General features: G+C 41.9%; 3 protein-coding genes across 8 annotated transcripts in view; 1 reads left to right on the top strand and 2 right to left on the bottom strand.

Moving 5' to 3' along the window:
• Positions 1 to 5,465, top strand: part of LOC110534498 (N-acetylgalactosaminyltransferase 7) — a 31,181-nt gene extending 25,716 nt beyond the window's left edge. For all 4 annotated transcript variants that reach the window (XR_016483895.1, XM_021619377.3, XM_021619376.3 and 1 more), the window contains exons 7-12: positions 567 to 684; positions 935 to 1,057; positions 1,586 to 1,804; positions 3,293 to 3,391; positions 3,481 to 3,609; positions 3,860 to 5,465. Coding sequence is in view for 3 of the 4 variants with exons in the window: in XM_021619377.3 (XP_021475052.1) it covers positions 567 to 684; positions 935 to 1,057; positions 1,586 to 1,804; positions 3,293 to 3,391; positions 3,481 to 3,609; positions 3,860 to 3,997 (826 nt within the window). In the remaining variant the exon portion in view is untranslated. The remainder of the gene's footprint in view (positions 1 to 566; positions 685 to 934; positions 1,058 to 1,585; positions 1,805 to 3,292; positions 3,392 to 3,480; positions 3,610 to 3,859) is intronic.
• Positions 5,466 to 6,806: 1,341 nt separating this feature from the next.
• On the bottom strand, positions 6,807 to 9,016 carry LOC110534497 (high mobility group protein B2). The gene is made up of 5 exons (XM_090187595.1): positions 8,536 to 9,016; positions 8,042 to 8,203; positions 7,716 to 7,867; positions 7,448 to 7,622; positions 6,807 to 7,330 (listed from the first exon to the last, which is right to left on the bottom strand). The coding sequence occupies exons 2-5, from the start codon at positions 8,189 to 8,191 to the stop codon at positions 7,160 to 7,162; spliced, it is 648 nt and encodes a 215-aa protein (XP_090043721.1). The 5' UTR covers positions 8,192 to 8,203; positions 8,536 to 9,016; the 3' UTR covers positions 6,807 to 7,159.
• Positions 9,017 to 13,044: 4,028 nt separating this feature from the next.
• Positions 13,045 to 22,244, bottom strand: LOC110534496 (scrapie-responsive protein 1). Of its 3 annotated transcripts, none has more exons than XM_021619374.3 (3): positions 22,084 to 22,244; positions 14,703 to 14,960; positions 13,045 to 14,029 (listed from the first exon to the last, which is right to left on the bottom strand). In XM_021619374.3, the coding sequence occupies exons 2-3, from the start codon at positions 14,948 to 14,950 to the stop codon at positions 13,975 to 13,977; spliced, it is 303 nt and encodes a 100-aa protein (XP_021475049.1). In that variant the 5' UTR covers positions 14,951 to 14,960; positions 22,084 to 22,244; the 3' UTR covers positions 13,045 to 13,974. The 3 variants fall into 3 exon arrangements, with proteins under 3 accessions (XP_021475049.1, XP_090043724.1, XP_090043722.1); XM_090187598.1 differs by lacking the exon at positions 22,084 to 22,244 and adding an exon at positions 15,591 to 15,653; XM_090187596.1 differs by lacking the exon at positions 22,084 to 22,244 and adding an exon at positions 15,558 to 15,578.
• Positions 22,245 to 24,928: the final 2,684 nt, after the last annotated feature.

Genomic DNA, 24,928 nt, shown 5'->3' with positions numbered 1-24,928 from the left:
TTTCTCTAACTTTCTCTAGTGCCAAATTTCATGCTCTTGAGGAAACGCCTATGGCCTGGACCAATTTAAAAGTATCAATTTGTCTGAACCCTGAATGCTAGCAGTCTCTGATACCTGGAAGGAATTTTGACAGCTGCCACTGCTTGTGCCTTTAGAAATCAACGCTTAAGTCTTTGAAATTAAACTCTTTGAAATCTCTCACTAATGTCCTGCATTCTCATTCTCAGTTTTTCTTGGTGTGATTTCCTCACAAATAATCTCTTCTGTCTTCTCCACAACTCGGTATCCTATCATGTATCCTACCACGTTATTCTATTGTTTGAGAAGATAAGTCAGTAATGTGTCACCTTCGATGGCTAGCATGATATTTGGTCATTTGACATTAAGGATTGTTTGGGAGCACTCTTTGGGTCAATGTTCTTGTTCACTCTTTTTGTCATAATGCTTATGTTTCTCCCTATTTCATCATGAATCCACCTTCTTCCCTACTACATTTTAGCTCTTGTCCCTCTCTCTGGATGAGACTCCTGTGGATTGTGGGTAATGTAGTTTTGGGCCTTTCTCAGGTCTCCTGCCATGGCTGGGGGTCTGTTTGCCATTGAGAGGGACTTCTTCTTTGAGCTGGGCCTCTATGACCCAGGACTGCAGATCTGGGGAGGGGAGAACTTTGAGATATCCTATAAGGTAAACACTAAGACCACCTAAAGCTCTCAATCATCTATGAAAGATTTCACATAATAAAATACTTGGGCTATTGTTTGGTCCTATATTGATACTGTTACTAATCATGCATAATGATTAGTAGCTGTTATTTATTTGCTGTGAATTTCAACTATGTTGTCTCTCTATTGTACTAGTATACTGTTGTATTTTCAGCTTTCTATGTACCATCTGTGTAACTCCAGCATGTTCTATTGTCCTGATCTGATCCCAGATCTGGCAGTGTGGTGGCCAGCTGCTCTTTGTGCCGTGCTCCCGCGTAGGCCATATCTACCGCCTACAGGGCTGGCAGGGCAACCCACCCCCTGCCCACGTTGGCTCCTCGCCCACACTTAAGGTCAGTGTGCCAAGTCTGTCAAACTAAGCACCCAGGCTTCCCCTCTTAGCCTGCTCCCAGATCTGCTTTCAATCTCTTTCCAACTCCTATGATGATTGTCACAATGACTGTAAGAGTTGGCAGGACAACACAAACAGATCTGGGACCAGGCTAGCTCACTCTGGCAAATCCCTGGCAGCTTTTCTTGGCTCCTTTGAGCTGACCTGGCACCATCTGCTTATTTACTTGGATTCATCCTTGTAAACTAATATGGTTCTGCCAGTTTCAAATGTCTACAAGGGTGACTAGATTGAATTATATATTGTGCTAAGCACAGTTCATGTAGGCCTACAGCCGTTTATCAAATGGTCAGTAGTGGATTAATTATATGGATAGGTCATCTGTATTGTATCATAAAACATCAGCAATCTTATGGAAAAACACCATATGAGAAGTAGCATATAGATTGACTGACTGATGTCCTTCAAGGGGTGTTGTCCTTCATGGAAACTAATAATTGGTGTTTTATTCTGATCCTCCCTGCTCCAGAACTATGTGCGTGTGGTGGAGGTTTGGTGGGACGACTACAAGGACTACTTCTACGCAAGCCGGCCGGAGACCCTCACCCTGGCCTACGGGGACATCAGCCAGCTCAAGAAGTTCAGAGAGGAGCACCGGTGCAAGAGCTTCAAGTGGTTCATGGAAGAAATTGCCTATGACATCCCCATGAACTACCCACTGCCCCCCAAAAATGTGGAGTGGGGAGAGGTAGGCTAAAGTATTGTCCATATTTCGTTTTTAGTTTATTCATACTACACAATAGTATGCATCTGTTGAAGAGTAGTATATTACTGTCCGCTACATGACCAAAAGTATGTGGACACCTGCTCGTTGACCATCTCATTCCAACATCATGGCCATTTAGTGGAGTTTGTCCCCTGCTACAACAGCCTCCACTCTTCTGGGAAGGCTTTCCACTAGATGTTGGAACGTTGCTGCGGGGACTTGCTTCCATTCAGCCACGAGCATTAGTGAGGGTGGGTGATTAGGCCAAGTTCTTCCACATCGATCTCGAAAAAAGATTTCTGTATGTACCTCACTTTGTGCACGGGGGGCATTGTCATGCTGAAACAGGAAAGGGCCTTCCCAAAACTGTTGCCACGAAGTTGAAAACACAGAACCATCTAGAATGTTGTATGCTGTAGCGTTAAGATTTCCCTTTACTGGGACTACTGGGCCTAGCCCAAACCATGAAAAACAGCCCCAGACCATTATACCTCCTCCACCAAACTTGACAGTTGGCACTATGCATTTAGGCAGGTATTGTTCTTGCAGGTATTGCAGGTATTGCGCATGGTGGAAATGGAAACCCATTTCATGAAGATCCCGACGAACAGTTATTGTGCTGACGTTACTTCCAGAGGCAGTTTGGAACTCGATAGCGTTGCAACTCGCCGGTTCCGTTCTGTGAGCTTGTTTGGCCTACCACTTCGCTGCTGAGGCGTTGTTGCTCTTAGACATTTCCACTTCACAATAACAGCACTTAGTTGGCCTCTCGAGTGTCGCAGCTGCCTAAAGCGTCACTACAGACCCGGGTTCGATCCCAAGTTGTCACACCCGGCCGTGACTGGGAGACCATGAGGCAGCGCACAATTGGACCAGTGTCGTCCGGGTTAGGGGAGGGTTTGGCCGGAAGGATTTCCATGTCCCATCGCGCTCTAAAGAATCCTTGTGGCGGGCCAGGTACCTGCAAGCTGGCTTTGATCGCCAGCTGGAAAGTGTTTGAACATTGGTGAGGCTGGCTTCCGGGTTAAGCGAGCAGTGTGTCAAGAAGCAGTGCGGCTTGGCCGGGTCTTGTTTCGGAGGACGCATGGCTCTCGACCTTCACCTCTCCCGAGCCCGTAGGGGAGATGCAGCAATGGGACAAGACTGTAACTACCAATTTGCTATCATGAAATTGGGGAGAAACATCTGGTTAAAAGTACAACAAAAAATGTATATAAATAAAAGCACTTACAATTGACCAGAGAAGCTCTAGCAGGGCAGAAATTTGACTAACTGACTTGTTGGAAAGGTGGCATCCTATGACGATGCCATGTTGAAAGTCACTGAGCTGCATGGCAGTGTGCACGATTTTATACACCTGTCAGCATCAGGTGTGGCTGAAAGTAAAATCCACTCATTTGAAGGGGTGTTACATATACACACAAGTATGTGCATTTGGAATGTATAGTGAACATTATTGCTTTGTTCTAGGTCCGTGGATATGAGACCAGCTACTGCATTGACAGTATGGGCCACACCAACGGAGGCAACGTGGAGATTGGACCCTGTCACAGAATGGGTGGGAACCAGGTCCGAAAACCCTTTGTGTCATTTGGGATTAGAGACTTTATTTATTCCTAAACATTATTCCTCATTTACTGATAAAACACCTCTTGTAGCTTTTCAGGATAAATGAAGCCAACCAGCTCATGCAGTATGACCAGTGTTTGACCAAAGGACCAGACGGGTCGGCGGTGATCGTTACACACTGTAACATGAACGAGAACACAGAGTGGAGATACTTCAAGGTATGCAGCTGCATCTAACTTCATACATAAGAACCTCTTTAGATTGGTGCCATTGTTTCAATATATGATTGCTTCATAAGATGTGGTAAACAATTGGAAAGAGAATCCGTCCTTGTTACCAATACAGTATTATGAGTTTTTTTCCTATCACGCTACAGCTTGAGATGGTACTGCTGAACATAGCTTATTAGCATGTATGTGTGAGGGTATATGTAGTGTAAGTGAACTCACTGTTTCGTTTCCCTCCCAGGACCTCCACAGGTTTACCCACGTCCCCACGGGGAGGTGCCTGGACCGGTCGGACATCCTCCACAAGGTCTTCATCGCAGACTGTGACACCAGCAAAAGCACACAAAAGTGGGAGATGAACAATATTGTAGCGGTTTAAAGCTACGGCCCCACAGAGGGTATTTTACTCCAACTGGAACTCACTCGACAGGATAGGGCATCGAACACTGCACTTCAACTGTCTGCTGCATTGAGAGGTTGTGTACGTCCAAAATGGCACACTATTTCCCTATATAGTGCACTACTTCCAGAGCCCTATGGGCAGGGGCGTCAATTGTGTATGGCAGTCAACATACACCAACTATTTTAAAACGGGCTACTAAAGTCATTCCAATCCCCATTTAAATGGCAAATGCAGTTTAAGAGGGAATAGCTGGCAGGCCTCAGAGCGGGTGGGATAGAGCACATTGAGCTGAGGTAGCTTTTGTCTTAAAACAGTGCGGAGGTGGAAGATTGCTGTAGATGGCTATGAAACTGCACTTTTGACTTCACGTGGAACTCATTTTTAATCTCGGTGCTGAGCTAGTGCTTAGCAGCTACTTGCTGTATGACATGTTTGTAGAAAGTTAAGTCCCTTATTGACTGTGGGGAATGAAGCTACAACTAAGGTGATAATGAGTCAATTTTGCTTGTTTTCGCTGTCTCCAAATAGCTTTTTAGTTTAAATTTTGTAGGTTTAGCTGAAATGACGGCCCTGGTCAAAACCAATGCACTATATGGGGGATACTGTGCTCTCTCAACCATGTCCCACGGAAGATACTCCTCCGTACACACACACTTGGATAATGGGCCTTTTTTCAGTTGTAGATGTTTACACGTTCTTGCTCTCTTCTCTCGGTTTTACATCTTATTGGGGTCTTTGGGCTATTACTCAGGGGTCTGAGAATTTTTCTAACTTTAAAAAAACATTGGTGGAGGATTCGTTAATCAATGTGCAGAATTGAACATTCAACAATTCAAAACCACTTCTAGTAGTCGTGTAATAAACTGCCCACTAGCTAGGGTTTTAAGAATACTATGTTTTTGAAAACTGCAATGGATTATAACCTGGTCTCAGATCTGTTTGTACAATGACCCATAGGTGTTTAATTGGCAAGAAAGCACAAACAGATCTGGGACCAGGCTAGATGGATAAGTCCACTCATGAATCATGGTTAAGAATGAACACTGGATGTTTTGAAAGGACTTACTACTTCAATGATGTTGGTCTTAGGCACAGTGAAATTCCAAAAGCTTGTATTTAACATGTTGGCTCTAACTGGTGAATTTCAAATGGCTATATAAAGAAAGGGTTTGTGTTTTTATTGTTTTTTTTATATATATTTCCAGCTTGGTATGTAAATGTTGAATGATGACTGCAAAGCAACCAATTTGTTCAAAGCAAAATTATGAAAATGTGTTTTCTTTGGGGTATGTGATATGTATGCATTTTTTATAATGTAAATAGGTTTATTTCTAAAACAGCGCTATGCAGTGAGCCTTGGATGAAGGTGTACATATACTAACTTATAAAAAAATATTGGCTCGAACTGTACTCATGGCAATAAATTGAACCTTTTTACCAATGACTTTTGCCCCTTTTCCTTTGACATTACAATTTTATAGAGAAATGTGTATTTCTCCAAGTTGCATAATAGGGCCTTTTTTATTGCGCTCAATTGCAGCGATAGGCCTAAGGTATTCATGTATCTTTTGAACCTTCAACTTGTGTTCAGGTCTGATTACACGAAATCCAATGTCTATAGCTAAATCCCCCAGATTTTGGGGTCCTCACCCCTCCCCCAGATAACATACAAATGAGACCGTGTTTATCTATCCAAAAGAAAATGCCTCAACCCTGTCTGGCCATGTCAACCACTCCAACTGCAGTAGATTTGAGACATGCATTTCCCTCAGACCATCTGTGCCCTATTGACTTGTTAGCTGGTAACCACAAGGTCTACAACCAAAGGTGAAAGTCAACCTTACAGCGAGCTAGTCTGATCGGGGGGCAGGTAACCAAAAGGTTGCAAGATCGAATCCCTGAGCTGACATGGTAAAAATCTGTCGTTCTGCCCCTGAACAAGGCAGTTAACACACTGTTCCTAGGCCATCATTGAAAATAAGAATTTGTTCTTAACTGACCTGCCTAGCTAAATACAGGTAAAACTCAATTTCTACAATTTTACAGTTCATAAGGAAATCAATCAGTTGAAATAAATGCATTTCACGACTGGGAGTACAGATATGCATCGGTTGGTCAGTATACCTTAAGGCCATGGAAGAACTGGAACTGTGTACAGATCCTTGCATGTTCAAATATGGCACGATAATGGGCCTTGATCTTATCTGTGCATTCAAATTACCATTGATAAATGCAGTTCATTGGCTGTAGCTTATGGGCAGGCGCCCATAACTCAAACCCCTTTCCCACAAGGTGTTGAGGGGTTGCTAGACTTGGTATGCTGACAGGAATGCCCTCCCAACTTGGTGTGGCAGTGTTGACAAACTGCACATTTGAGCAGCCTTTAATGTAGTTTAATTGGCTTAATATGCCACATGACAGGTGGATGGATTCTTGGCAAAGGAGAAATGCTCCTTCACTGGGTGGTAGAGAAATACAAAATTAGCTTTTATTTCAGCTCATGAAACCCAACATGTTGCATTTATTTTGTTCAGTATACTTCATGAATTGCCTGAGTATTAAGCTATACCATTGAAGTTTTAGTGCAATTTAATAGGTCACTACCTTGAAACTAGTAGCTAACCAACAGTACATTTGGCTACTTTTACACAGCCAATTCAGATATTTTCTACCACGTGGGCTTTTAAATTATCAGATCTAAAAGACCAGTTAGTGGGGTTTCTGAATTGGACTAGTTGTCTAATCACACCCCTAATCTAAACTTGTCAACAAGGCAAGGAAGTTATTCAATATACAAAACAAATTTTTATTATAAAAAGAAATCATTCTACACTGAAACTCCACATTAAAAATGGGTCACAAACGTCTACACATTTTTCCTTGCATTTCTTAAAAACGGCAGTGGAAACGATATCAATATAGGGCGGAAAAGAACATGCCACCATCCAAAGACAAAACAAGCAGTGCTTTGAGAATAAGAGCTGTTAATTTACAAGACAGCACAATATGACCCCTGTATGCATTATTGCAGCCATTGCACATCACTGTACATGTTCTGAAAAATCCAAAATGCTATAAATGTTACATTTTAAGGTTCACATTGTTTTGCAAATACTCCAGCTCAAGTTTCCAGGCAGTTTAGTCGTCATCCTCGTCATCATCCTCTTCCTCGTCATCATCCTCCTCTTCGTCATCATCGTCGTCGTCATCATCATCCATGGGCGCTGCCTTCTTGCCAACAGCTGGCCTGCCGGGGCCACTCTTAGCAGTTGCACCTGCGCCTCCCTTAGCCTTGTAGGCAGCAACATCCTACAACAAACAATTCAGTTAACAAAAATTGACTTTATTTTCTGTGACCGGTCTCCTACAACGGTTCTAGTCAGTAATGATAAGTGACAGTTGAAGGGGTTCTGGAGTGGACCTTACCTTCTCATACTTCTCCTTCAGCTTGGCGGCCTTTGCTTCGTGTGGCTGCTTGTCTTTGGGAGTCTGTTTGCCCCACAGCAAACCCAGCTGCTTGGCAATGTCTCCAATGCCCATGCCTGGGTTATCAGCCTTGATTCTTCCACGGTGTTCAGCACAGAACACAAAAAATGCAGAACTATCGGGGATAGAATGTTGAGAACACATTTAGTTCCAAAATCGGAACAGAACGCTACAGAAATCGATACAGTTGTATAAGTGGAGTACTTACGGTGGCCTCTTGGGGGCATTGGGGTCCTTCTTTCTCTTTCCTGCTGCCTTAGATCCCTTGGGGGGCACATAACCCTTCATGTCCTTGTCATAACGGACTTTGTCACCCTTGGCCATGTCCTCAAACTTCACCTTCTCTTTTGCAGACATGGTCTGGAAAAGGGAAAAACTTCATTAGTCACACCACTCATTGAAGCATCCATGTTGCGCTAAATCCCCACCATTTGATACATTGATTTGCTAACTGTTTCGTCAGCACGCTTTGCCCCGCCCCTTGCCCCCCGGAAAAAACAACTTTTACATGGCGGCCGCTCAGTCAGAACTTACCCTCCACCTCTCTGAGCATTTCTTTGAGAACTCGGAAAAGTTCACTGAAGTTCCTGGGTGTTTTTTCTTGTGTTCTTCCCGGCACGTCGCAACAAAGAACGCATAGGAAGAAGTCTTTCCCTTCGGCTTATTAGGATCTTTACCCGGCATGGCTGCTATATTCTGAAAAGGGGGGAAAAAAATATTAAGCAAAAATTGAATAAAAACTCAAAATAAATAAATAACGTTAAAGGTATGTATTCGGATGGTACCACCGAGTAAACGAGCCACAAACCACTCCACGGACAACCCAAGGACGCGAAACCGCGCTAATCCGATTGAGTTCCTGCTTCATTGTGGCTACAAGGCTAGGACAATAAGCGTCCCTCCATTTTGTTTCCCGCCTAAACCAAGTCTCCCAAAAAATGCAATAAGTAGGATCAAATCATTTATTCGTTGATAAATTAGTCATCAGAATGATACCCGTTAGTCATAAATAAACACCAAAAGGTTACCTAAACCATTTCTGCAAGGCTGATCAAAGTTGGTCTAGGAACGACGCTAGCTAGGCTAGCGCAATGGCAGCAAGTATGGAATGCATCGTGCAACATCGCCAACTACCTAGCACGATGTTAGCATGTTATGTCTGAAAGAAGTACCCAAAAAGTATTTTCTGGGCGGAAAACATTTTTAAAGTGTTCCTTATCATACTGAACATTCTTGGCTACGACCAGAACAATACATTATTTCAAAATGTGTTACGGCATCAAGTTAGCCAGCTAAATAGCAACTGCATCACAGCGCGCGCTTCACAACTTCGCTGGCTTAGTTGAGTAAAATAAGTTTACAACATTCTTCAGTAAGCATTTCAGAGGTTTTTTCTTAAGTTCAAAAGCATTCCAAAAACAAACTTTACATGTAGAAAATCACGAAAGATTTGATAGGCGTAGAAGTTCCCTTACTCACCTATTATCCAGCCACACAAATACAATGAGTGCCAATGTAAAGTCCTTCCCACTGTTTTGTGAGTGGGGGACAGTTCGCACAAACTTGATTAAATGTTTTTAGAGCTCCTCCCGCTTGTCATATACGGTTGGCTGAAATTACGCATTCAATTTGAATCTGGGACCCAGGGCATGAACGGTGTTTGGATTGGCTGAAGGTCTATATTTTGAGACTATCATGGTTGTCTGTGGCGGCTCAATGGCAAACTCATGTGATTGGCCGGAGTGGGGATTTAAAATAGACGGCGCCAAAACCCTAAACGCTTTGAAGGGGGTTGGTTATGTGTTGAATGCCCGTTCCCACCAAGATCATTGGGACGTCCCTACCTTAACCTTAAACCTTACCTATTAACCTACCGTAACTATTTAAAATGTTAACTGCAATGGGCCTGGTAGTGACGACCCAAGGATCATATTAACAGGATCCGTTGCCACTGCTAGCCTGTCAGATAATTTAGGAAACAATAGAAATTAACAGTTATTGGTGAAAATAAAAACACAAAATTAAGCCAATCTTATTTGAGCAACAACATGCGCAGAAATTTGAGATCCATGTTATTTGCGTTGCATATTTAAATCTATGTATTCATGTAAAGGTGTACAACGTTTTCAATATTTCAGACAGTGTTACAACGTTACTACAGAAAGACCCCACACAGCCATTGATACGTTTTGCCTGAGCTCTTATAAATGTTTCCATGTGCAAGTGTCAATCTAGCCAGTCAGAAATGTAAAAGCAAGCTCCACCATAACCGTAGAACAAGAGCACAAAGGCTAGCAGGGGAACAGCTGTCAGCTGCGTGCAGATGCGACCCCAGTGTGCTCCCACGCTTTGTGTTGTACTACCGAGCCGCAGACACTGTAGCGATGTAAAGCCACGCCACGCGACTGAAGCTTTTGTTTTCCAACAGTCTTAAATCAGGATATCATTGCAATATTGGCCGAGTAGCTTTATATAGCCTAGTTAAGCCTATAGCCTAGCCTAGCCTATTGTTGCAGCCTGGTCTCATAGACTAGACGTAACATAGTATATGTAAATCCGGATTACTCAAATTGGTATGATGTTTCTTTTGATATGCTTACATAAGCACATTTTTGCTTACGGCAAAAATGGGTAGGGTATAATGCCTAAGTCTAGCAACTCACAAAAGGTTGTGAGTTCGAATCTCATCATGGATAACTTCAGCATTTTCGCTAATTAGCAACTTTTCAACTATGTACTACTTTTTAGCTACTTTGCAACTACTTAGCATGTTAGCTAACCCTTCCCCCAAACTTAACCTTAAAACCCTTTTAGCTAACCCTAACTTTAACCTAACTCCTAAACGAAACCCTAACCCCTAGCTTAGCTAAAGTCAGCCAACTAGCTAACATTAGCCACCTTGCCACCTAGCTAGAATGCATAGCATATCATATGCTTTGCTAATTCATAACATATTGTATGTTTCACATATTCATTTCACAAATTCGTAACATATTGTACGTTTGCATTTGTTAAATATAATATGAATTTGTATGTGTAACAAATCATACAAAATGGGTGATGGACATCCACAAATTAATACATACCATACGAAAATAACAATTCATACCAAATAGAGGGTACAAAATAATACGTAATGCTCTGAGACCAGGTTGCAGCCAGCATGATAATTTTCCCCTAATCAATCAGTGCAGCAATCAATACTACAGACAAGTATGTTTATTCTCACAAACTGATGTACATTATCACATAATCAATGTGGGTTTGCTAGCTACTGTTACCATGTCCTTAGCTGCAATTTCAGATAGACCTATTAGGCAACATACCTGAGCTATTTTGATGCATCAGCAATAAATGTACCCATTTTATAACTAATTAGTCCAGGTGTGTGGCGAGCTCGAGCTTGGTGGTCAATTGTTGTGGTCAGCTTTCTAGATTTACTACATTAAAGTAGTAGTCCAATGTCTAAATCATTTATGGAGAACTTCTCCTTGCTCTACACTCTTAGAAACTAGGTGGTAGCCTATACAATTACAACCTGAAGTGACTTTTTTCGTAGCGGGTTAGGATAATTTATTCAGTAGGTCAGGAGAATTAAGGTAGCAGGTTAGGGGATTCAGGAAAGGTTAGAAAAAGGGTTGGAGTTAGCTATAATGCTCTGCTAACCAGTTATGCTTTTGAAAAGTAACTTCCGGTCATAGCTGTACTCCATCAAGCCACAACTCTGCTTCATTCCTCCTGTTCTGTTTTGCTTTCTCACAGCCAGGGCCTCAGCAGAACTGGAGCAGTTCAGCTCAAACCGGTTTAAATGTGTCAGGAGGAGAAAAAGTAAACAGAGTTGTTGGGGTTGTATGTCAAGATTTATTGCCTTTTCTCCTGCAGGCCTCAGCTGCTCAAGTGTCAATGAGGCTGAGCGTCCATGTTGCCACTATGTTGAATGCCGCCATAGCAGCTGCACTTGGAGAGGAAGATTCCTAGAAGGTCCAAGGATCTCCCAGTACAGTAAAGTTTTTTATTCTCATTCCATAGCACCAAAATAGTAGTATGCTTATGACATAGTAGGCCCTTGTTTACGCTTGCCAACAAGTGACTCATGTTAATTATAATTAGGTTGGTCCTATTTCACACATGTACAAATTTGCTTTTTGCATATCCCATTCCCCCCGAGTCACCCTTGGATCGTGGGGTCACAGCCAAGGATAAGCCATTATTGATGGCAACCTTGGAGCAATTAGGGTTAAGTGCCTTGCTCAAGGGCACAGACAGATTTTTTTATCTAGTCGGCACAGGGATTCAAACCAGTGACCTTTCGATTACTGGCCTAACACTCTTAACCGATAGGCTACCTGCCACCCCAGAGGCCTACACCAGTAGCTGGGCAAATTGGAAAGTCACAATTAAGCACTGTAAAAAAAAATTGACAGAGGTGAATTTGTGGCTAACCTATAGTAAATGTGGACAAATAGCATACCAAATGGTTAGATATCAAATGAAAGATAAGGCCACAAGACAAAAGATGTAAAGTAGATGCTCAAGTTTTCCTTTCTAGCCTCACCAACACAGCCGTTCTCACCCAGCCCCATAGTAAAAACACATAGCCTCACAAGCAAAAGGAGCTGACAAGACCATCAGCATTAGCATAAAACTGTAAGCCCCCCAGTTGTTTACCAATGAGCCCAACTGACAAAACACCCTTTCACATACTCACAGGACCCGAGGACCTATTCACACTGGATCCTCATTGTGGGAAGCAGATGACTTTATCCACAGGGTGTCAAACATAGGTATAAAAGGTGGCAGGAGAGTGCAGGCTCGATTCCTCTCCAATTACCATCTTCAGTGCTGAGTTTTTCGCACGAGTTACATTGCAAACAGTGGATTGATTTGTCTCAACTTGTATATGATTTTAGACATAGGGAAAAAACAGGATAGCAGTTTATGGGTGGTTTATGTGTGTTGACTTTGAACTGAGGACTGAAGTAGTGAAGTACTTTGGGCTCCCGAGTGGCGCAGCGGTCTAAGGCACTACATCTCAGTGCTTGAGGCGTCACTACAGACACCCTGGTTCCAATTGGGAGTTCCATAGGGCGGCGAACAACAGGACCAGAGTCATCCGGGTTTGGCCGGTGTAGACCGTCATTGTAAATAAGAATTTGTTCTATATTGACTTGCCGAGTTAAATAAAGGTAAAAAAATATATACATTAATATATATATATAAAGGTTGAGATGCATTTGTGCGATTTGACATCCTTCACTGTGGGCCTATTCTACAGTTACTGGAATCTATTATCAGTGACTGAGAATAACAGTGAATCCGTGAATAAATCTTATCCACTCAAGAGCCTTAATTCAGTTTGTTTACATAGAGCAGTAGAACAATCTCTTCTAATTACAACAATATTAATCAGTGATGTTTTGCAACTGACTGACAAAAGCAAGTTTATCAACAACAAATTGAAACATAACAAGCTCACAAAGGAAACATGAGCTACACAGGTGGTTTCATAATACAACAAGTAAGTCCTGCAGGCAAAATAACACTCAAACCGATCTGTTTATTAATATTCTCACATACAGTGTTGTAATTGACACAAAATCATTGGATAAGTACAGGGAGATGTCATGGAGCAGTAGAACAACTTGTTTAAACAGCTCCACCAGTCTAGGTGATCTGTAAGTGCTATGTTATTCACATTTGAGTCATTTAGCAGACACTCGGATCCAGAAGGACTTACAGTTAGTTAGGCCTAGTAACACACACAGTACTATAATCCTTTTGCAAAGAAATGTACAATACAGTTGAACAGCCTACTTGTTTCAGCCATGTAAAATCATCTTTCATAGGCTCATCACAACATCACATTTTATGATCCTGCTGACATTTATGGCATTTAATAGCCTTGAATATAAAATGGAATGTCTCTCACAAATGGCATACTATTAACTATTGAATCATATTTTTGGATGTGCAACAACTCAATATAAAGGCACACTCGTAGTATTACTGTACTACAACTATCTGTTTACGTTTGGGTATAGATAATGGGGAGTGTCACATCATTGCGAATGCCAAATGAAGGGTCTGCCAAGTCAGATATACAAGTGTTGAACTGTAGCCTTGCAAAGGAGGGACACTGGTTGCATTTATTGAATTGTTTTCACAGATACTAAATATACTGGGTGCTGTATTTGAGACTGAAAATAATGCATTTTATTTGTAGGCCCAAGTATTGTGAAAGATGGGCCTCTTTTTTTTCAGCTTCAAAGCTTGTGCTTTTATTTTAGCTCCAGCCTTTCTGAACTTGTCGTTGTTGTAGCTGTCTCCAAGTGAAGAATGAAATGCATGTCATTCTGTAGTCCGGAATGGATGGGCCCATCCCCCTTGGCCCCATTTACTCTTTACTCTTGTTTTAATTCAGAAGATTGCACCGTCCGTGTTCACTGTCCATTCAAACGACTGATGGCTCAGATGGTTTTGCATGGAATTATAAAGGAGATTTTGGGTCCAAAGAAGACATCCCTGGAACAACATGAAAAATAAAAACATGTGTTTAGTAGTTTGCCCTATTAGCCTGGAATCCAAGACTATGGTAAACTGTCCATGACTTTCTAGTGGATGGACCATGTGATTCAGGAGAGAATGGCCTAGTTAATGAAGGAAGCATCTAGTCAAGAATGGCATTTTTTTCAAGTGATAACCTGATCAACTGTGATTGCAAACTGATAAGCTCTGTGTATCTGTTTGATTTCCAGGCATATAGTGCCTCTTTAAAGGAAAAACACTTCTCTGTAGTCAACAGCTGACTAAAAACAGCCAAAATGCATAGGCCTAGCCATAGCGTATTTGCATTACACGAGCAAAGGCCATGATGTAAAAACAGCACAAATGACCTTTTAACTGACCAGTGAAACAAAAGTCAACTCCACATCACAGCTCACTGCAAGGCAGCACACGTGCCTGCCTGTATTAATAGGTGGCTTATGATAATCACAATGTAGGCAGTGTTCACTGGGCAGCCTGTGACTGGATCCAATTCGTTCCCAACTATAATTGCCCGCCGGCCTCCATTCGGCCTCCAGTGCACATAACAGCACCACAGAGCCATCCACTGTTCCAGAACTGTATTAACATAGACTGAATATGTGTGCTGAACATGGGCGCCGCCTACTGGCGGAGAATGGAATTGCTGTACCTTGGGCAGCAGAGGAGCTCACTGAAGTTACAGTAGCACACCATGTCGCATTTGTTCCCCTCCCAGAAATGGTTCTGCAGGGAATCGATGGGTCGCATGGTCGCAACTCCGTTGGAGATGCCAACATTGCGACAGTCCCTGTCCTTCAAGACTTTCTTGTAGCAGGACCAGCGGTTTGATGGAATGGCCTCGCTGCCCATTGCCAACAGTCCAACCAAGAGAATTGCAGCAATGAGTAGTGCCTTCATTTTGATCAAGCTGTAAATAGGACGACATAATGTATATAATTGGTTAGAATGTCTCCAAAGTCACCCCAGTCATTAATATATAAATACATTTTAACATTAACTACAAATCCAACCCACAAAAAAATGTATTCCCGTTAGGGCCATAAGCAGGGTCTGAGTTTTAGTAAGGTCTAGAGGGGGTGGAGGGACATTTTTTGAAAGTTTATATTGCATTTCTATCAAATAAAACAAATCTAAAATGCTATTTGGAGGATAGCAAATACAGACAAATATGTACCCAGCCATTATCACATTGGTTGCTGTAGCTTCATTTACCTCAGTTGATCAACAAAACACGTAGCCTATTAGATCTACAATTTGCCACTACACATTAACTCAGCACCGAGATGAAAAACTTCAACATGTACAGAGGGATCTGTTAGAATATTTATTTATTAACAAAACGCAAACAAATATGTTTGCTTTACAGAACTTTTTATTGCAATGTCCTGCAATTCTACACATTTTGTTATGGGCTGTGCAGCTTAAAAGCTAATTTCTTGCAATTGGATACATTTTGCCATGACTTATGCCATGTTAAAGATGTAAAGTCCCACGCATAGAGGACCTGCGTGGTTCTGGTACCGGTTCCGACCGATACGTTCGCTTATAAAATCGACCTGTGGACACCGTAGATCAAAATGGCTTGCATCGAGCGGTAACGCGGGTTCATAACGACTCATTAGTGTATCTCTTCCGCCTGTGTGATTTAGGACAGAGAGGAAGAGGAATAGAGATGCCCAACTCGGCGGAAAGATGTCTCCTTTCAGTAGGTGGCGTTTTTTCGTTGTTTCGCCCACCAAGCAAAGGGTTTTTGTATGGAAGTCAATGAGAGAGTGTTGAATTTGGTAAACCAAAAATGTGCTACGGTAGGTTTATTTCATCCAATAATAGTTTCCGAATGGTTAAATTGTTACGAGTATATTGATATAAGCAGGGCACGTGACATCCCGGCAATTTTGAGAAAAAACACTTTATATGGGTGTTGTCTCGAGATGGCTATGCATATTCATTACATGAGGCCAGTAGTGTAGCGTCTATCTCCATTGAATACAGGCAGTTGACGTGGAATTTTCAAAAGAGATTACAATAATTAGATGTATCCACCAATCCAAATAAATAATAGGCGGGATCTAGACAGCACACCGTACCGCTTCGTTGACAACATTGTCAAGACAGCGAGACATGTATATCCATAATCTTTGTTTATGATGTGAAATCTGACACCACTTGAAGCTGGGACGTCCCTCTTACCATTTCATTCGCTCTTCCGACTGTCCATCAACTCCTGACTAAACCATACATCACAGCCGCTGACAAAGCACATGCCTTAAAATCCTGACATCGTAGCGCAACAGGATATAGTGGTTTTTGTCGCTCGAGCACATTCAGAGATCGATTTATAACCAACTTTATTACAGTAATCTAAAAATATGAATCGTTTTTAAACAAAAAACACATTTTGTTTGTCCTAGACAGACAATAGTAAGACGAAAGGCGAGTTCAGAAAGCCAAGCTAGAGCTCGCTTGTGTGACGTTCACAGCGGTGGGGGCAGACGTTTTGATCAAGAGAGACCTGCATATTTGATCTAATACTAGACATACAAATATGTATTTTACAGTTATAAGGAAGGTGAAATCTTATAGTTATTAATATTTATAATTTCATTATACTATATTTCATGTGTTATTCATACAGTTTTGTTGAATAGGAAATACATACAAAATAAGAATCATATTTTTACTTGTGCACTTGAGCTTGTGTCCTCAAAAGTGACTACACCTCAGCAATTTATAACTATTTTTATCAGAAAGGTGAGATTTCAACCTTTCTTGGAGTAGGCAGCATTACTTATGGCCCTCGTGATAAATAATTTGTTTTGGTGATTACGTAGATTACATTTTAGATTACATTTATTAAGAGATATGATATCTGAGTGAGCGTGATTAATAAAATCAATGGGGGCCCCCTGGAGGTCAGGGTCCCTGGGCACGTAATTCAGCCATGATTACTAAAAGTTAAAATACTTGGCTAGGCTAATTTGACTAATTTACCAATCTTCAAAACGTTAACTGATATGGACTAATTGAGTGACTGAATTGTTAGGTTAGATTACTCGTTGGTTATTACTGCATGGTCGGAACTAGAAGCACAAGCATTTCGCTACACTCGCATTAACATCTGCTAACCATGTGCATGTGACAAATACATTTGATTAATTGAGTGACTGTCAGTGAGTGACATATACGAAGAGGAAAACTGCTGATGCACAACCACATTTTGAAAATTCACCAATTGTACAATTCTAACCCTCAACAGTAAGTTGAGACTCCGTCTTCTTTGTGAGCAACTCCACTATAGATTTGGCCTTGTGTTTTAGGTTATTCTCCTGCTGAAAGGTGAATTCAGCTCCCGGTGTCTGGTGAAAAGCAGACAGAACAAGGTTTTCCTCTAGGATTTTTCCTGTGCTTAGCTCCATTCCGTTTCTTTTTATCCTGAACCCCCCCTCCCAATTCTTAACTATTACAAGCACACCCATAAATAACATGACCGAATCAAATGAAATACAATTTTGCGCCCCAATACAATAGGTGTAGACCTTACAGTGAAATGCTTACTTATGAGACCATAACCAACAATGCAGTTAAAAAATAATACAGATGACAGAACAATTTCCAAACGCATGAAGGCACCACGTTCATCGGTACAAACAATAGTACGCAAGTATAAACACCATGGGACCGCGCAGCCGTCATACCGCTCAGGAAGGAGGCACATTCTGTCTCCTAGAGATGAACATACTTTGGTGCGAAAAGTGCAAATCAATTCCAGAACAACAGCAAAGGACCCTGTGAAGATGCTGGAGGAAACAGGTACAAAAGTAACTATATCCACAGTAAAAACGAGTCCTATATTGACATAACCTGAAAGGCCGCTCAGCAAGGAAAAAGACACTTCCAAAACCGCCATAAAAAAGCCAGACTACGGTTTGCAACTGCACATGGGGACAAAGGTCATACTTTTTGGAGAAATGTCCTCTGGTCTGATTAAACAAAAATAGAACTGTTTGGCCATAGTGACCATAGTTATGTTTGGAGGAAAAAGGGGGAGGCTTGCAAGCTGAAGAACACCATCCCAACCGTGAAGCATGGGGGTGGCAGGATCATGTTGTGGGGGTGCTTTGCTGCAGGAGGGTCTGGTGCACTTCACAAAATAGATGGCCAGCTTATTGTGGGAAGCTTGTGGAAGGCTACCCAAAATGTTTGACCCAAGTTAAACAATTTAAAGGCAATGCTACCAAATACTAATTGAGTGTACGTAAACTTCTGACCCACTGGGAATGTGATTAAAGAAATACAAGCTGAAATAAACAATTCTCTCTACTATTATTCTGACACTTCACATTCTTAAAATAAAGTGGTGATCCTAACTGATCTAAGACAGGAATCTTTACCAGGATTATAAGTCAGGAATTGTGAAAAACTGAGTTTAATGTATTTGGCTAAGGTGTATGCAAACTTCTGACTTCAACGGTACGTGTATGTAGAGTTATTAAAGTGACTATGCATAGATGATAACAACAGAGAGTAGAAGCGATGTAAAGGGGGGGGGGGGGGTGCAATGCAAATAGTCTGGGAAGCCATTTGATTAGATGTTCAGGAGTCTTATGGCTTGGGGGTAGAAGCTGTTTAGAAGCCTCTTGGACCTAGACTTGGCACTCCGGTACCACTTGCCATGCAGTAGCAGGGAGAACAGTCTATGACTACGGTGGCTGGAGTCTTTGACAATTTTTAGGGCCTACCTCTGACACCGCCTGGTATAGAGTTTCTGGATGGCAGGAAGCTTGGCCCCAGTGATGTACTGGGCCGTTCGCACTACCCTCTGTCATGCTTTGCGGTCAGAGGCCGAGCAGTTGCCATACCAGTGATGCAACCAGTTAGGATGCTCTCGATGGTGCAGCTGTAGAACCTTTTGAGGATCTGAGGACCCATGCCAAATCTTTTCAGTCTCCTGAGGGGGAATAGGTTTTGTCGTGGCCTCCTCATGACTGTGTGCTTGGACCATGTTAGTATGTTGGTGATGTGGACACCAAGGAACTTGAAGCTCTCAACCTGCTCCACTGCAGCCCTGTCAATGAGAATAGGGGGTGTGGTCAGTCCTCTTTTTCCTGTAGTCCACAATCATCTCCTTTGTCTTGATCACGTTGAGGTAGAGTTTGTTGTCCTGGCACCACACGGCCACGTCTCTCCCTATAGGCTGTCTCGTCGTTGTCGGTGATTAGGCCTACCACTGTTCTGTCATCGGCAAACTTAATGATGGTGCTGGAGTCGTGCCTGGTCATGCAGTCATGAGTGAAAAGGGAGTACAGACGAAGACTGAGCACGCACCCCTGAGGGGCCCCTGTGTTGAGGATCAATGTGGCGGATGTGTTGTTACTTACCCTTACCACCTGGGGGCGGCCCATCAGGAAGTTCAGGATCCAGTTGTAGAAGGAGATGTTTAGTCCCAGGGTCCTTAGCTTATTGATGATCTTTGAGGGCACTATGTTGTTGAACGCTGAGCTGTAGTCAATGAATAGCATTCTCACATGGGTGTTCCTTTTGTCCAGGTGGGAAAGGGCAGTGTGGAGTGCGATAGAGATTGCATCATCTGTGGATCTGTTGGGGCGGTATGCAAATTAGTGTGGGTCTAGGGTTTCTAGGATAATGGTGTTGATGTGAACCATGACCAGCCTTTTAAAGCACTTTATGGCTACAGACGTGGGTGCTATGGGTTGGTAGTCATTTAGGCAGGTTACCTTAGTGTTCTTGGACACAGGCACTGTGGTGGTCTGCTTAAAACATGTTGGTATTACAGAGTCGGACAGGGAGTGGTTGAAAATGTCAGTGAAGGTACTTGCCAGTTGGTCAGCGCATGCTCGCAGTACATGTCCTGGTAATCCATCTGGCCCTGCAGCCTTGTGAATGTTGACCTGTTTAAAGGTCTTACTCAGATTATCTGCGGAGAGCGTGATCACACAGTCTTCCGGAACAGCTGGTGCTCTCGTGCATGTTTCAGTGTTATTTGCCTCGAAGCGAGCATAGAAGTAGTTTAGCTTGTCTTGTAGGTTCGTGTCACTGGCCAGCTCTGGGCTGTGCTTCCCTTTGTAGTCTGTAATGGTTTGCAGGCCCTGCCACATCCGGCAAGCGTCAGAGCCGGTGTAGTACGATTCGATCTTAGTCCTGTATTGATGCTTTGCCTGTTTGATGGTTGGTCGGAGGGCATAGCAGGATTTCTTATAAGCTTCTGGGTTAGAGGGGCGGCAGAGTAGCCTAGTGGTTAGAGCGTTGGACTAGTAACCGGAAGGTCAAATCCCCGAGCTGACAAGGTACAAATCTGTCGTTCTGCCCCTGAACAGGCAATTAACCAACTGTTCCTAGGCCGTCATTGAAAATAAGAATTTGTTCTTAACTGACTAGAGTCATGCTCCTTGAAAGCAGTAGCTCTAGCCTTTAGCTCTCTGTGGATGTTGCCTGTAATTAATGGCTTCTGGTTGGGGTATGTACATACAGGCACTGTGGGGAGGACGCCACCAATGCCCTTATTGATGAAGCCAAAGACTGATGTGGTGTATTCCTCAATGCCATCGGAGGAATCCCGGAACATATTCCAGTCTGTGCTAGCAAAACAGTACTGTAGCTTAGCTTGTACTCCTGAACTTATTTAGACTTGCCATAAACAAAGAGGTTGAATAGTTTTTGACTCAGGTCATTTCAACTTTAAATATTGTATTCATTTGTCAAATAAAAAATATAGAAGTCCACTTTGACCTTACAGGGCATTGTGTGTAGGCTACTGACAAAAGCATCTACATTGTATAAATGTTCAAGTCAGGCTGTAACTCAACAAAATGTGGAAAAAGTCAAGGGATGTAAAAACTTTCTGAAGGCACTTTAAGTAGGAACCCTGATTCACATAGTGTTATGATGTTGTTGATTGTAGAATTTGAACCTAGCATAAGTTCGACATCCTCTATAACATTTTTCAATTTGCAACAATGTTGATACTGGACATAAATATTGCATTCATCTGTTATGTCAAAGATTGGTGGATATATACAGCCTATTTTCTATGTCGCTTATGCCACTAAATAATTAAACCTTGTGCTTTAAATAGATTCAATACTATTTGCATTTCAATTATATTACCATAACCCATTTATTGCAAAGATTCCCACGGTACAATGATTGCAGCCTTATAAACTTCACTTCTGTACATTGCAGTTATAACTAGTGCTGAGCAATTAACCGACATTTTGGTTTAATTACTTGAATTCCATTTCGTTCGATTTTTTCTGTGAGGTCAATGCACAAATGGCAGTATCTCGAGAGATAAATCAGATCCAGCCTGAACTGTGTGATGTAGTAGGGAGTTGTCGTTTCCAACAGGCCAATATCCTGCATATTTCAGAGCGTAAATCGTAGTAATTAACTACAATGACCATAATCCACTGCGCATCTACTTGTCATGTCTATCTTTTCTGTGTGCCTGCTAAGGTAAACGGCAGAAGAATGCGCGATCGTGAGGGGATTTAGAGAGCAGCTGATGCTTGACAGGGTATCGCTACCTGAAAAACACTGATCTAAGTGATCGAAAGTTCGTATTCAGTCATAGAAGTATGCCTTATTTACTCCGAAGAGATACAAATGAATGATTTTGTCAGACAGAATATTCAGCAGCTCTGTAGGGATGAGATGATGACTTGGAATTAAATAATACAATCATAAAATAAAACAAATGAAATATAAACAGCAACTGAAATATGTTATTAAAGTAATGTGAACATTAACATTATGGTTAATAAGTGATAAGCAGTAATGGGCAGTCACTACCATCATGGTACTTTTATTAATTGTTTTATTCTGTGTTGTTACAGCATTCAACCCAAATAATCGAAACCGAAATCGAAAACGAATGATTATTTTTGAATCATCCAATTATAATAATTCATCATTCATCATTAGTTATAACTCGTGGTAATTTACTTATAACTCCCCAACATTATTATATTTCCAATTGCATAACATTATCTGCTGATTAAATTAGCCCCTACCTTATTTAGTACTCTCCCCAGGAACGGCAGTAGCTTCTGACCCGTTTTCATTGGGTACATTTAGTAAGTAGAAAACAGAAAACAGAGGAGTCTTTATCCCTACTCTACCCCATGCTAAGAGTATGACCATCTCTCCCCTCTCTCCTCTCAGCCTGTAAACCAGAGAAATAACCAAGGGCATTGATTAAGTCCGCACCCTGCACAAGCACGAAAATAACGCCATGCATACATGCAAGTACGTTAGAGGCCTAAAAGAGGAGGCCAGCATTGGGGAGTGATCCAAACCAAACCTCTCAGTCTCAGACAGATTTAGTTCATATATGCTGTGGAAAAGTACATGAACTTGCCCATTACTGCTTATCACTTATTAACCATAATGTTAATGTTCACATGTTCACATGACATTATAATGTTCACATGACTTTAATAACATATTTCAGTTGCTGTTTATATTTCATTTGTTTTATTTTATGAATCATGGTTTTACAGTCTAGCGGACAAGCAGCGTTTGTTCACATCCAGAATAACGTATAATTCCAATTTAGCAGGCTTGAAGGAGTAGGCTACATTTTTAGTATATGTGTTTTCAATGTGTTTTTTAAATTTTATTTTAATTGGTTGTATATCAGCCATTTTGCATTTCAATAGACAACCATCCAAGAGCGAATGAACAAATGCCTGATACTGAATGTTGCCTTTCACTGAAACTCTCTAAAGCATCTGAATTGCTGTGAGTGTTGCAATCAGATGTGGTGGATGCTCGTACTGTTTAAATGGAGTGTCTGTCTGGGTATATTGAAATGCAAGTGATGCATGCAGTAAATGAACCAGTTGGAAGGGAAATGCAAGTTTCTCTATAGCTGTAACCTTTGCCTTGACTTGGCTCCTTTCCTTGTTGACACGCAGAGGAGCTCCACTGACTGCTGATTGAGAGCTGGTTGGCTGTGAAAGTAACCGTCACAGCCAAATGTAATCATCTACTTAGTGTGTTAAATCAATTGCTTCTTATTGTTCGATAGCACAGTTTTATCCGTTGCAGTTCCACTTTAAACAAATCAAGCGGTATTTACTTTGTGTTATACAGCTACCGAAAATTGAGAAATGGCCTTTTGGGGCTCTGAAGTATATCATACTCAATAAAAGATGGCATTTTGCGGTTGACTCTTAATGATGTAATTGACACTGTAGTGGGTGTTTCATGCTCTTCTATGGATGGGCCTTGTTTCATTGGAGGATCAGATGGGTTGATGTTAAGAATAGTTTATTAAGACACATTTTATATTTTGATTGGCCTATAGTAGCTCAATAAGTATGGGAGACCAGGGATGGTTGTAACACAGGATAGTAACACTCAATATCTCCAATCAGGAACAAGCTAGAATCATGTGACTCACTGCACATGCTCAGTTTAGTCCTCAACCCCCATGAAGGAGCAAGAGGTAAGAAAGTACTTTTTTAACCAAATATGTTTTTGTGATGGCATCACCTGCTTTGTAGTTAGATTCACCAAAGGTATATGAGCTTTATAACCAGTGTGTGTAGATATGTTTGGTGTATAGTGAACAAAAATATAAACATAACATATAAATGTTGGTCCCATGTTTTATGAGCTGAAATAAAAGATCCTAGACGTTATCCATCTGTACAAAAAGCTTATATCTCTCAAATTCTGTGCACAAATGTTTTTACATCCCTGTTAGTAAGCGTTTCTCCTTTGCCAAGATAATCCATCCACCTGACAGGTATAGCATACCAAGAAGCTGATTAAACAGCACAGGTGCACCTTGTGCTTGAGACAATAAAAGGCCACTTTAAAATGTGCCGTTTTACCACACAACACAATGCCACAGATAACTAAAGTTTTGAGGGAGCGTGCAATTGACATGCTGACTGCAGGAATGTCCACCGAAGCTGTTGCTAGAGAATTTAATGTTAATTTCTCTACCATAAGCCGCCTCCAACGTCATTTTAGAGAATTTGGCAGTACTTCCAACTGGCCTCACAGCTGCAGACCACGTATAACCACGCAAGCCCAAGACCTCCACTGTGGGTTTGATGACAGCTTATGACTGTGGGTTTGCACAACCGAAGAATTACTGCACAAACGGTCAGAAACTGTCTCAGGGACGCTCATCTGCGTGCTCGCAGTCTTCACCAGGGTCTTGACTGCAGTTCAGCATCGTTACCGACTAGTGGGAAAATGCTCACCTTTAAGAGCCACTGGCACAGTGGAGAAGTTTTCTCTTCACAGATTAATCCTGGTTTCTACTGTACCAGGTAGATGGCAGACACCGTGTATGGCGTCGTGTGGGTGATGTCAATGTTGTGAACAGAGTGCCCCAAGGTGGCGGTGAGGTTATGGTATGGGCAGGTATAAGCTATGGACAACGAACACAATTGCTTTTTATCGATGTCAATTTCAATGCACAGAGATACAGTGATGACATCCTGAGGCCCATTGCAGTGTCATTCATCTGTCACCATCACCTCATGTTTCAGCATGATAATGCACAGCCCCATGTTGCAAGGATCTGTACCCAATTCCTGGAAGCTGAAAATGTCCCAGTTCTTCCATGGCCTGCATTCTCACCAGACATGTCAACCATTGAACATGTTTGGGATGCTCTGGATCGACATGTACCAGTGTTCCAGTTCCCGCTAATATCAAGCAGCTTCACATAGCCATTGAAAAGGAGTGGGACATCATTCCACAGGCCACAATCAACACAGTAACAACCGATCAGCCCTATGCGATGCAGATGTGTTGCGCTGCATGAGGCAAATGGTGGTCACACCAGATACTGACTGGTTTTCTGATCCACACCCCAACCTTTTGTGTTAAAGG

This window comes from Oncorhynchus mykiss, chromosome 10 (assembly GCF_057628025.1).
Source record: "Oncorhynchus mykiss isolate SJ-2025 chromosome 10, ASM5762802v1, whole genome shotgun sequence".
In the NCBI taxonomy this organism is placed as follows: domain Eukaryota; kingdom Metazoa; phylum Chordata; class Actinopteri; order Salmoniformes; family Salmonidae; genus Oncorhynchus; species Oncorhynchus mykiss.
Note: the sequence above shows the minus strand (reverse complement) of the source record. Positions and strands in the feature narration are given on the sequence as shown.